Below are 12361 nucleotides of genomic sequence, written 5' to 3' on the forward strand. Positions count from 1 at the left end.
GATTATTACCAACATTTATCTTAGCTTGTGTTATTTTGTGTTGTGCTGTTTTTTCTTCCTTCTTCCTGCAGAATCTGTTGTTTACAGACGAGAGCGAGGGCTCGGAGATAAAGGTCATCGACTTCGGCTTCGCCCGGCTGAAGCCGCCTGATAACCAGCTGCTGAAGACGCCCTGCTTCACGCTCCACTACGCCGCCCCCGAGATCCTCAACTACGACGGCTACGACGAGTCATGTGACCTGTGGAGCCTGGGCGTGATCCTGGTGAGCCCGCTCTCCCCGCCCATCACTCACTGTGGTCCCATGACACCTGTCGCAAAGAGTAGGGGGTTCCCCGGTGTCCCAGCTAAATTCCCAATCTGGCTCTCTTCCAACTTGCCACCCTCATCATCCCCTGATTTAATTGGCTAAATTAAATCCCTCTCCACCTTAGCTAATGTGTGGTGAGCGTTCTGGCGCAAAATGGCTGCCGTGCATCACCAGGGTGGGTGCTACATTGGTCATGTTTGTGTGCACATTGGTGTATTGTTGGGTCGACTCACCAATCCATTGGTGCCCCCGCCCTGCCTCCCCACAGTACACCATGCTGTCAGGGCAAGTCCCCTTCCAGTGTCAAGAGAAGAGTCTCACCCACACCAGCGCTGAGGAGATCATGAAGAAGATCAAAAAGGGGGACTTTTCTTTTGAAGGAGAGGCCTGGAGGAATGTCTCCCAGCAAGCCAAGGACCTCATACAAGGTGATGACGACGATGACGACTATGATGTCATAATGACAAAACCCAATGTAATGTTGCAAGTTGCAATGCTGTGGAATCCGTACAAACACTTAGAAACTTTAATGAATTAGAAGTACTGTTCTAGGGGACAGTTTTTGCTAATGGGTGCGGTTGCAGCTGATGGGAGCCGGTTAGCATACTGTATGTGTTTTCTTCTTGTGCGCTAAAAGAGCTCCTGACGGTGGATCCGGAGAAGCGGATCAAGATGTGCGACCTGAGGTACAACGCCTGGCTTCAGGACGACAGCCAGCTGTCCTCCAACCCGCTGATGACGCCGGACATCCTGGGCTCCTCCGCGGCGTCCGTGCACACCTACGTCAAAGCCACCTTCAACGTAAGAGCGCCGTTAGCCCTTCAGCGCTAACGCTATGAAGTCCTTCTGCATCCCACTCTGAGCGTCTTAGCCGCTGCCCATCCATGGCTCGGTGATAATGCACGAGCTGCTGCAGAGGATGTGTAGAGGATGTGTGTTTTTCCTGTGTCTTTATTTAAACAAAGTTTTATTGGTTTCAACCTTCCCCAAGGCCTTTAACAAGTGCAAGCGAGAGGGCTTCCGGCTGCAGACCGTGGACAAGGCCCCGCTGGCGAAGAGGCGGAAGATGAAGAAGACCAGCACCAGCACGGAGACGAGGAGCAGCTCCAGCGAGAGCTCGCACTCCTCCTCGTCCTCCGCGCAGACCCCGCCCGGCGACGTCCCCCCGCCGCCGCCCGTCGGCACCCCCCTGGCCCTCGCCCCGAACGACAACCCGCTCCAGACCGCCACCGCCGCTGCCGCCAAACCTGCGCTGCCCATGTTCCACTTCACCGAGTGAGCGGGCGGGGAGGGGGCGGAGCCAGCGGGGGTGACTGACATCATGGCGGCGGGGTTCTCTTACAGACAGACAGACAGACAGACGGACGGCCGGCCAGGCAGAGACGTCCCCCCCCCCTGGCCGCTCGGGCGTCACACACACTGGAATTCCACACGGCATGGGAACGCTCGCATTCCCAAAATCATGCATGCACTGACCCTGCGTCCCCTCTCTCCCAACATCGCTAGCAATAGGCGGGCCGACCCACCAGGTCCGCGCATGAAACTTACCAATCGCCGTGACAACGGAACTTCAAAAAAAATCCAGATAATTCCATCGGGACGGGGACAGTGGAGGTGGTGAGAACCAGCCCTTTCCCATTGGACCGTCTGAATGGTGGAGTAGATGGCAGTTATTTAAAACAAAAGAATATTTATAAAGCGCGTACATTGGGTGGGAAAATTATATATTATCACACGATTTGTGCTTCATGTCTTTTAACTTATTTGTCTGTGTAGTTACTGTTGTCAAGTTACTGTTTCTGTGGTTAATTGAGACCATTAGACATTTCTACTTTTTTCAGAAATCTGCTCGATTTTCCATTTTTACATACACTCACTCCAGAATTTTTGGCAAAAAAAAGCATTAATGTGTAGTTTGTTTTTTTAGATGAAACAATATCGACACCTCTGCTTCGAAAACAACTGTAGCACAGAAGAGATATTCGTCTACAAGGGTTTTTGCATAGCTGTTCATGTAGCATAACTTAACATAACTATCTCATACCTAAGAGTAGTTTTTTCCGGATGCTTTGTCCTTCCAGGTGAAACGCACAGACCCTGCCTGGACAGCGCTGCTCCGTGAGTGGTTAAGATCGCGGCGACCTTCCCTGCTTGGGGTCAGCCGTTCCCTTGGTTACGTAAACACTGGCGCACGCAGACGCCACAGGCACCGTTTGTTTGTCAACTGCGACACCCCGAAGGTGCTTTTTTAAGAAGTTTAAGGTCGCGAACCTTGAGGGAAAATTGTATTGTTTTTTGAGAGGGGCTCCTGGATATATGTGACTCCCCCCCCCACTGTCCCACACATCCTGTGAGGGGTGTTTTCGGTCGTTTTTATTCAGGAGCAGTCACGTCCTGTGAGGGGTGTTTTTGGTCGTTTTTATTCGGGAACAGTCCCGTCCTGTGAGGGGTGTTTTTGGTCATTTTTATTCAGGAGCAGTCACGTCCTGTGAGGGGTGTTTTTGGTCATTTTTATTCAGGAGCAGTCACGTCCTGTGAGGGGTGTTTTTGGTCGTTTTTAGCTGGGGGGCCGCAGCGCTGCGAGCCAGCTTTACTCCCTCTGAGGCTCCTGCCGGCCCTCGTACCCGCTGTCGTATTCATAGATTCCGGCGGGTGCGGTTTCTTTTTGGGAGGGCCGTTGTACGGGGCCTAATCCTGGCCGTGGTCTGCATGGGACGTCCAGGTGTGCTTCGCTGGCGGCCAGACAGAAGCACAGAGCTACGACACAGGCACAAATATGCATCAGAATAAACGCCAGACTAGCACAGCAATAACCCCTCAACATTCTCTGTGCTTCAGAACCGGAGAGCCAGATCCTACCAGGAGGAGCTTTACGTGAACGTAACTTTAAAGAAAAGCAACTCTTGCTTATTAATAATGTGCTTTTGCTGAAGATGAGTTTTGTTTCGGTTTACAGCAGACAGTGGGAGACCTATTTATGACTGAAAGGGGAGTGTTCTTCAAAAGATTTTGTTAAAAAAAAAACCCCTTTGGGAAGATGAATGATTGGTGTATATAGTGGCGTTGTTTAAACATTTCAGTACTACTTGTGGGTCTAAAGGTGTGCACAGGAACGTTATCTTTCCTATGCAATATCTAAAGGGAATATCACTTCTTGAAGCAAATGTCAGTGTACAGCTGTATTGCTGTACTTGTTTATGTCCAAGTGCTTTTTTTGGATGTTACTGAAGCATTAGTTTCCCGTTAAACACGTGTGCAATGTCAAGAACTACAAGTGCTTTTTTTAGTGCGAAGTCCAGATCAATGGATTAAGCTGTGCTTATGTGTCCCCGGCCTATTGAATTACAGTGGGCACGACTGTCCTGTGTCCTTCTCTCTGCAGAATGGCCCTTGTTGATTTGCTAGACCGTAGCTGAATTGTACTGGGGGTTGCGTATCTGAGATGGGGCAGGCTTATTGGGTTAAAGTGCAGGTATTTTTGCTGCTTGCAGGGTCAAAGTGTAATTTCAGTTAATTTTTCGCATGGTTTCTGAGAAATGAAAGATTGTGAAATTCTATATCGTAAAAAGATTGGGTTTTTTTTTTTTTTGTTCACCTCTTGCAAATTAACTGCAGCTATTTTTTATCCTTCACGTGGTTCACTGTCCTAAATACAGTGCCACTGGGGAAAGGCGTTCTTCTTCATTTATGAATGTGGAGGAAACGCTAAACCCTTTTCTATGCCACGGTGGGCCCGTTTGGGATCATTTCAGTAGGAATAAAAACATTTCAGTAATTTTGTTTCTGGAGGGGGGAGGTGGTCAGCGAGCATGGGCACTTGAACCTGGTCATGTGGTCTGAAAAACACCCCCCCCCCCCCCATTTGCTAGCATTCTTGCCAAAAAACCTACTAATGGCCCAAATCACACCCCCAGTCCAATTCCATGCTAGGGTTCAGGAACTGTTAAGGATTCAAAAATTCACGATTGTTGAATTGTGTTCTGAAGGCGGTTTCAGACTCCTGCTTGCAGGGTACGCGTAAGATCAGCCTTACGCCTTCAGTGTATCATGGGGCAGACTACAGAGAGAGGAAGAACACGTTTTCGATCCCAGTTGTGGAGCACGGACATGTATAGCGTAGACAGGGCCGTGGGAGGGTTTTCAGAAATCTTTTTGTTTGTTCAGGTGAGTCCCACTGAGATTTTTTTTTTTTTTTAAAGTCTTTTTCAAGGGACCCCTGGGCAAGAGATGAGAGTAGTGCTGGGGACTGGTAGGACTGGGAACAGTAGATTTGTTTCAGTAGAATACCACAGAATTCTAGACTGTTAGGTGTCCAGTGTTCTCCCGCTCGCGGTACTTCTGAACCGTCCTGGGGCGGCTTTCTCTCGGGTTGGGGTGAGCATATTTGGTGGGTGACCTCTCGACGCCCCTCATATTTGTACGTGAGCTTGGGGCGCTGGGCCACCACACATTCAGCTGAAGACAATCAGGACCGTGTGCGTCTTACACAACGCTGAGCACTCTGTACAGGGTGTTTGGCTGCGCAGACAGACTTTAAATATGGGGTAGCCCTTTTGGGTTATCCCATATATACAATAAAAATATACATATATGAACGGTCCTCTTCTGGGCACTTTTTGTCGCGTCTCTGTATTCAGTGTAAATTTTGTAAAATGCAAATTTGTTGATGTTCATGTTGAAATGCCTGGGTAGGAGATATCCAGTCAGCTGTCCTATGCACGCGTGAGTGGCACACTGTGTGGGTATAGCAGGTGGGCGAATGGGGGAAACGGCGTTCGAGTGCGGAGCGATATTTCTGTGTTTCCTGCACTGCGTTCCCGATTCCTCGTCGCAGGAAGTGGTGGCGCTCTTGAGTTTCGGCCGAAGGCACGGACTGAAAGCTAAACGCGTTTCTTTCTTTCTTCGTTTTGGCGTTACGGAGAGTTGACGTGACTGATGTCACAGGAGTTTTCCCGGGACGGCGAGGAATGGAGTCGGACGCTTTCCCGGTCTCCGGTTTCGCTGCGGACGGGTGTTTTTCCTTCCGGAAGCGCGTATGGATTTTCCTCTCTAGGGCATCTTTTAATCCTATGATCCTATAGTATGTAGGCGACCCAGAATTTGGGCGTAGTCTGGCATTTTTCATGGGAAATTGCACGTTTCGTGTTTTTTAATCGGCGGTGCAAACCATTTTTTAAGGTGAGCAAGACAGATAAATTACTGTAGTTTTCTTGGAAGTCCTTTATTACGAGTCACGGTCAGTACTTCTGTCAGAAAAAAAAAAAAAAGAAAAAGTGACTTGTGTGTACTAGTTGAATACAAAGTAGCAGTTAGTCTTAGTGTCTTTCTGTTGGTGAACAATCAACGATTTTCAAGCGTCATGTAAAAGGAGAAACCTCTATTAAAAGGGACCTTTCTGCCTGTGAGAAGCTTGGTGTGCAGTCCTTGGGGCGGTGACCGCGCTGCCTCTCCCAGAGCTGAGCGTGGCCCTCGATCGGCGAGCGGCGGTTCGGGAGCGAAATGGCGTAGAGGAGAGCTCCTTTGTGTGCGGGGGACTGATGTTAGGGCTGGTGGCTCCCAGCTGTGCTCCACTGGGAACGAGTGCCAATTAGATTATCCGTTACTAAGAACGTATTTTTTTAAAAAACAAGATGCTAAACGTGATGCTAAAAAAAAAAGTTCCATCACACACGGATGCTTTAGTATTGTGTGGGAGGAGAACGTTTTAAAGCAACGGTGATATTATTCTGGAGTTTGTATTATATTTGTGTGTCCCTCACCTGAGGTTTCAGATTCGACAGAAGCCGCTCGATCACGCTGGCTAGCACGCTGGGTAGCAATGCGCGCCTTGTGCTAACGTTAGCTAGTTCGGCTCTCAGTCGAGGACTCCATTTTGAAATACGGGGGGCTCCAGGTCTGTAAAGGCTTCTGGTTTCGGGGCTACGCTGAGCTAAAATTCTGGGGCCAACAGAAGATGGTGTGTACAGATTGTGGGAGTGACCTGTTGAGAGATATTTTTTAAAGGAAACGGCTGTTTTTGTATTGTAATGTTTTGTTTTGTTTTGTTTTGTTTTTTCCTCTTCATTTTGCCAAAGGGAAAAGATGCTGCTGCTGCTACAGCACCTCTGTTGGAACCAATTAATGCAAAACCTACCTTTCAACAGGAGAACATCTGCTTTTATTCTTTCAGCCTTTTTAATGAAGCTTGTAACGTTGTGAGAAGCATGCAGTACTTGTTACTCCTGGTGAAGCAGTTTAAAATGGCGGTACTAAGGCTTCCCTCTTCAGCGTGTGCTTTCATAGGTAGCTGACGGTGCTTTGCATTTTATATCCTCTGAAGATAATGTGCCACTGCCATCGCCCTCATCGTCGAAAACCATCCCTGCTCCGCACTGGCTGCATAGCTGCAACTCTGTTGGTCTGTAGACCCTGCTGTTCACTGCACTGTGGATTCTCTTCACTGTGAAAACCCATTTTGTTATTTTCAGTTGTTTTTTTTTTTTTTTTACAGGATAGCACTTGTTTGTCTTGTAATTAGGTGAAGTTTGTGTTTCTTGAAATGAGTTGCCTGGCTTATGAAATCCATAATTGGAAATATGATCACGTAACCACTCTGATATAAATAATGTGGTTTATTGTTTAGAGAGAGAGAGAGAGAGAGAGAGAGAGAGAGAGCAAGCAAGAGTTTTGAGTGTGATAGTTCAATGGGAGTTTTTTAATTTTATTTATTTTTTAAGTGAAATCACTGCTTTACTGTTGAAAGTCTGTTTTTCCATCAGTGCACAGGGTCTCTTAACAGCGTGGTCAGTGGAGAGGGTGTTCAGTCATATGCCAAAATCGGACCTTTAAAACCTAGGCAGTGCAGTGAGGTTGTTGTTTCACGTAGGGACACAAGAACAGTCTTCGGTTGTCATTCACGATTTTGTCAAGCAATGTAGCTAAAATGCCAGATGGCGAAAATGCTGGGGCTGATCGAGCAGGTAAGACCAGGAGTCGGTACGAACACCAGACAGACAGACGGCCCTCCTTGCCCACCTCTGCAGCCGAGACTCGCAGTGTCCTGCAGGGCATTTCCAGTGATGGCCAGCAGGGGGCATTTGAATGCAAGTTCTCCTGGGTTTCGTTGGAGGTTTGATCAGATCAAGGTGTAGTTCAGACCTTCTAGTCATTTTAGCTGTGGAGGCAAAAAAATAAATAAATAAAAAAGGGTTCATCAGTTTTTCACAGTGAAATGTGCAATGTCATCTTTATGCAGAGAAAAGTACTCTTTTTAGATAAAGGGATTAAAGAAATATTTACACAATTATATTTTTTGTTATCTAGCTGGGCTAGAGCATAGATTTATAGATTTATTAACTTATTGATACTGAAACTTGGTCATTTGTGGCTGTCTACTCAAAGACAAGCCAAATTTATTTCACTTTTTTTGTTGTCTGCTGTACATATTGTATATGTTAAGCCATAAGATTGAATCATATAAATACAAAAATTGAATTGCTCTCTATTGGTTGTGCTAGATATTTAAATAATAGTTTTCACAGAATAACAGTTTTATTGATAAAAGATAGATACAGTAACAAAGAACTTTCTGAGTATTTTAAAGAGAATAATAATGAAATTAAAAATTCTGTTTTATGTGGTACTATAATGGTATGAAACTTCGGTACATTGTGTGTGGGTCAATGGTTTAAAGGGGAAATGAGTATTGGACTGAGGAGAAGAGTGTGTGTGTTAGTCAGTTGGTCCTGTTGGAGTAATGTTTGTATTGTTTTCCATGGTTGAGACTTGAACATTTGTGGTTCAGTATGTGTCTAAACAAGATCTTCAAGAAAAAGATAAGGGCTTCAAAGTTTTGAAATCTTTATAAATCTAAATAAATGATAATAATAATGCTGGTACTGTTTAATGTCATATGTTTAATAAAATTCTATATGTTCACACACTTACGCCTTGTGATGTCTGTCTTGGTAGGCATTAAATTAGCGGTGATCGTACTTCAGGATTGCTACATTTTGCCAGCGTTTCGTTTCACTTCCACGGACGACCAGCAGAGGGCACTCTTCGCCTGTGTGACCAGCTTGTGCCCGTTTTCTCCCTGTAATGGACATACGCGATTTAGGTCTTATTGAAGTAACCGGCGAGTCAAGTGCCGCTCCTCTTGCGACGGAACCAGTATTATGAAGACGAGAAAGTGGTAAAGTGCACTTCTGTCCGTTTGATAAAGATCGCTGAGCGAGGCATTAGGAGAAGCCGCGCGGTTGTGTTTAAGTTGTATTTCAGAAAGGGCGCTCTCAACTTCTCTTTCCCTCGTGATGATGAAATTTGATTTGCCCTGATTTTTGTCACTTGCACTTATGTGTGATGTATGTAATGCAGACCCATTAAAGCTCTGGCTGAGCCCAGGCTGGGCGGCACGGCGGTGCGGCGGGCAGCGCTGTCGCCTCACAGCGAGAAGGCCCTGGGTTTGAATCCCGGCCCGGGCCTCTCTGTGCGGAGTTTGCGTGGTCTCCGTGTCTGCGTGGGCTTCCTCCAGGTACTCTGGTTTCCTCCTTCCTCAGACTTCCTCCCGCAAAGACATGCAGGTAGGCTAACTGGAGACTCTAGGTATGAGTGTGTGAGTGAATGGTGTGTGTGCCTCTCGCCCAATGCATGCTGGGATAGGCTCCAGCACCCCCCCCCCCCGTGACCCTGCCCAGGATAAGTGAGCATAGATAATGGATGGATATGAACTCAGGCTAGCTGCGCTTGGCTTCTCAGTGCTGTGCTATAGCTGCGTCTCTAACCTCTCTAACCTCTCTAACCTCAGCCCTCTGAGTGTCTGTGCTGTTCCTCCAGCGGCCGGATAGGCTGAACCAGCAGGAGCACATTCTCTCCAGCTCTGAGTATTTACAGAAAATCGAGTCGCGTCAATGCTGCCCCCCCTGTTGCCCCCCCTCCCAACCACCTCCCCAGGCCACCCCAATCATCCAGCTGCACTGTAAGCCATCGATTCATACAACACCCCCCCCCCTTTCCCTCATGGGTCTTTGGAGCCCTGCCCAGTGTTTTAGGGAGGATGTGTTGTCATGGTAACTGGTTTTGCCCTTGCACCTTGTTGTTGAGCTTCGATGCCGGTTGGTGCGGGGGGGGGGGGCAGGATTTGGGGATTTGGGGAGCGGTTGTGGAGTCACCTTTTCACCTGGAAAAAACTGTTAAAATCAGGGAGGTTTTGACAGTTTAGTTTTAAATTTAGTTTGCCATCCTTCCATTAAGTTTGTAGTGTAAAACAGTCCAGACCCCCCCCCCCCCCCCCCCCCCCCCCATTATCCCTGGTATCACAGGTGCTGTACAGAGAGAGGCCGAGGAGACAGAGGCTAGGGGAAACTGGAAGGAGTCTTTCCTCATTAAAGAGTTTGAGACTGTGGTTGGGGGGGGGAATGCGGCTGTGGACGGGTAAAGGGGATCGGGGTTTTTTTTTTTTTTGGGATGGGGGGAGGAGGGGAGGGAACCAGATTGCATTTCCTTTGTGTCCCCAGACCCCCCCTCTGTTCTGAATGTTTCAGACGCACTGTGCGGTGATGGCTTTTTCTGTTCCCCGTGCGCGCCCCCCCCCCCCCTCCCCCCCCCCCAGCACTCAGCATTCCGCCGGGCCACCAGGGAAGCGGCTTTAACGCTCGGGGTGCAGCGCTCCTGGGTGGCCTCTGGCACTGGGGCTCTGGGGGCGGAGTCGATGTCTTATTAATTGACTGGGCGGCCGGGGCGGAGTGCAGACATTCGGAAAAGGGGGGGGGGGGGGGGGGTACATTCCTTCGCCCCCGCTGACGCTGCGGCCTCCGTCGCGGCCTGGCCACCACGTTGCTATGCTGGGCTCACGCTCGGATACGAGCCTGCTGCCTCCCCCTCCCTCCCTCCCTCCCCACAGCGGTATTACATGTGTGCGCATGTGCAGTAGTGTAATAGCCTGTCCTCCCTTTGGGTTTCGGGAATAAATTACAGGTCATGGAATGGGCCTTCCACAGGTTTGGGACTGGTGCAGGGATCCCCCGGATCCCCCGCCCGCCCGCCCCCCCCCCCCTGTTCCCCCCACCCCATGTGGTCTTCCCACCCCTCAGGTGTCGCAGGCCCTAATCTCATTTGCATATGTCCCAATCGGGCTGGACTGGGGACGGCCATTGTCCCGCCTGGAGTCCGCTCGGCTCCACCACGTTTGAGCTACTTCCCACAGTGTGGTCTCCACGGCGACAGTGTGGAATCCCCCCACAGCCACCACCACGTCATTGGAGGAGAGAGGTCTTCTCGCGGTGAGGACGGGGACTTCAAAAGGGGGTGTGGCCATCAAGATTCCTTTGGCTGACGGGAAAAGACCCAGGAGGGTAGACCCTGGGGAACCCTAAACAGGTCATCCTACCCACCTCCCCCCGGCAAAACACACCCGCAGGCTCATACACACTCTCACACACTTACAGACACACACGCATGCACACATACACGCATGCACACATACACGCACACGCTGAAACCCACACACATACATACACACACACTCACACACTTACAGACACACACGCATGCACACATACACGCACACACACACACACACACTCAAACCCGCACGCATACATACACGCACGCACACATACATACACACACTCACACACTCAAACCCACACGCATACGGACACACACACACTCAGACCCGCATGCATACATACACACGACACGCGTATGCACACATACACGCATGCACACGCACACGCACACGCTCAAACCCACACGCATATGGACGCGTATGCTCCCGCGTTCGCATTCACACATACAATGTGTGCATGTTAGGGACGTCCAGTCTTCCAGAAAGGGCCGGTGTGGGTGCAGGCTTTTGTTTTAGCGCTACAACACCTGATTTAACTATTTAACTCATCATGGTCTTCAATCCAGACCTTGATAAATAGAATCAGGTGTCTGTGCTGGGCATGAATAAAAACCTGCACCCACACCAGCCCTTTTCGGATAAGATCGAACACCCCTGTTGTATGTATTTACACATATGTGTTACTCCACCGCACGGTGCCCTATAAATAAATGTTTTACCTCTCCAGAGCACCTAGCGTACACATGCTGGTAGCTTTCAAAGTCTCCTTCTGTAATTAGCAGCGCTCTGCTACACTTAGCAAGTCATCGCTAACAATCTGAGCACTACTTAGCTGTCTGTTGTAAATGGGCAGGTCCTCCTTGGTTAGGCGCATACTACAAAGGTGGCTAATCCTTGTTCCCTGTTGCTTGATGGTTCTAGATTAATATTCACCATTACAAACTAATTTTCGAGCATAAATTTACAGTTGCTTGACATCAGACACGCATGCTTTGTCCAACCAGGTCATTTGGGGAGGGGTGGTGGGGGGGGCAGGTTTATGTGAGGTGAAAATGAAAAACCTTTTCAGATGGTCAGCTCTTGAGATATAATCCCTTAGGCTGCAGTGTGTCCAGAGCTTTATCAGAGCCTGTGGAGAGGGGGGTGGGTGGGGGTGCGAGGGCGGGCGGGGGCGGTGGGGCGGGGGGGGTGGGGGGGGGCGTAGCGTCCCGCATCCATCACGGGGGAGGCAGGGACGCGCTGATTGAGCTGACCTCCAGGCCAGCCGGTCTGACCTCTGCTTCCTGCGTTTTGTGCTCCACACAATATGAGCCCTGCCCTACAAGTGTGTTGGGGGGGGTCACAGTATGTGCAGCTCTTTCTCCTCTAAAATAGGGGAGAGAGGGGTGGGGGGAGTTATATGTCAGAACACCCAACCACTTAGAGGCTCGAAGGGGTCACAATCTCAAACGAGGCAGCCTCAGAACACCAGCACACACACACACACACACACACACGCACGCACGCACACACACACGCACGCACGCTGTTTGACCGTCCAGACTCCGTACATGGTAATTCATTATTACATATTTCAAATAATTATTCTCCTCAGACCCAGAAAAAAGTGAAGTTCACCCAACAGAAGACAAATTAAACATTTTTTTTGAAGTAATACAAGGGTCTTTGATGCCAAGATCATGTTGCAATGAAAATATTTTCAAGAATATTATTAATTTGACTTTTA

At 48.9% G+C, this 12361-nt stretch overlaps 1 protein-coding gene across 1 annotated transcript in view; it reads left to right on the forward strand.

Annotated features, from left to right (window-relative positions):
• Window positions 1-8229, forward strand: part of rps6ka5 (ribosomal protein S6 kinase, polypeptide 5) — a 38041-nt gene extending 29812 nt beyond the window's left edge. Inside the window, exons 14-17 of the mRNA XM_035423726.1 lie at window positions 72-263; window positions 577-736; window positions 946-1109; window positions 1300-8229. Of these exons, the coding sequence (XP_035279617.1) occupies window positions 72-263; window positions 577-736; window positions 946-1109; window positions 1300-1587 (804 nt within the window). The 3' untranslated portion in view covers window positions 1588-8229. The remainder of the gene's footprint in view (window positions 1-71; window positions 264-576; window positions 737-945; window positions 1110-1299) is intronic.
• The last annotated feature ends 4132 nt before the right edge of the window (window positions 8230-12361 follow it).

Source organism: Anguilla anguilla, chromosome 1 (assembly GCF_013347855.1).
Source record: "Anguilla anguilla isolate fAngAng1 chromosome 1, fAngAng1.pri, whole genome shotgun sequence".
Classification (NCBI taxonomy): domain Eukaryota; kingdom Metazoa; phylum Chordata; class Actinopteri; order Anguilliformes; family Anguillidae; genus Anguilla; species Anguilla anguilla.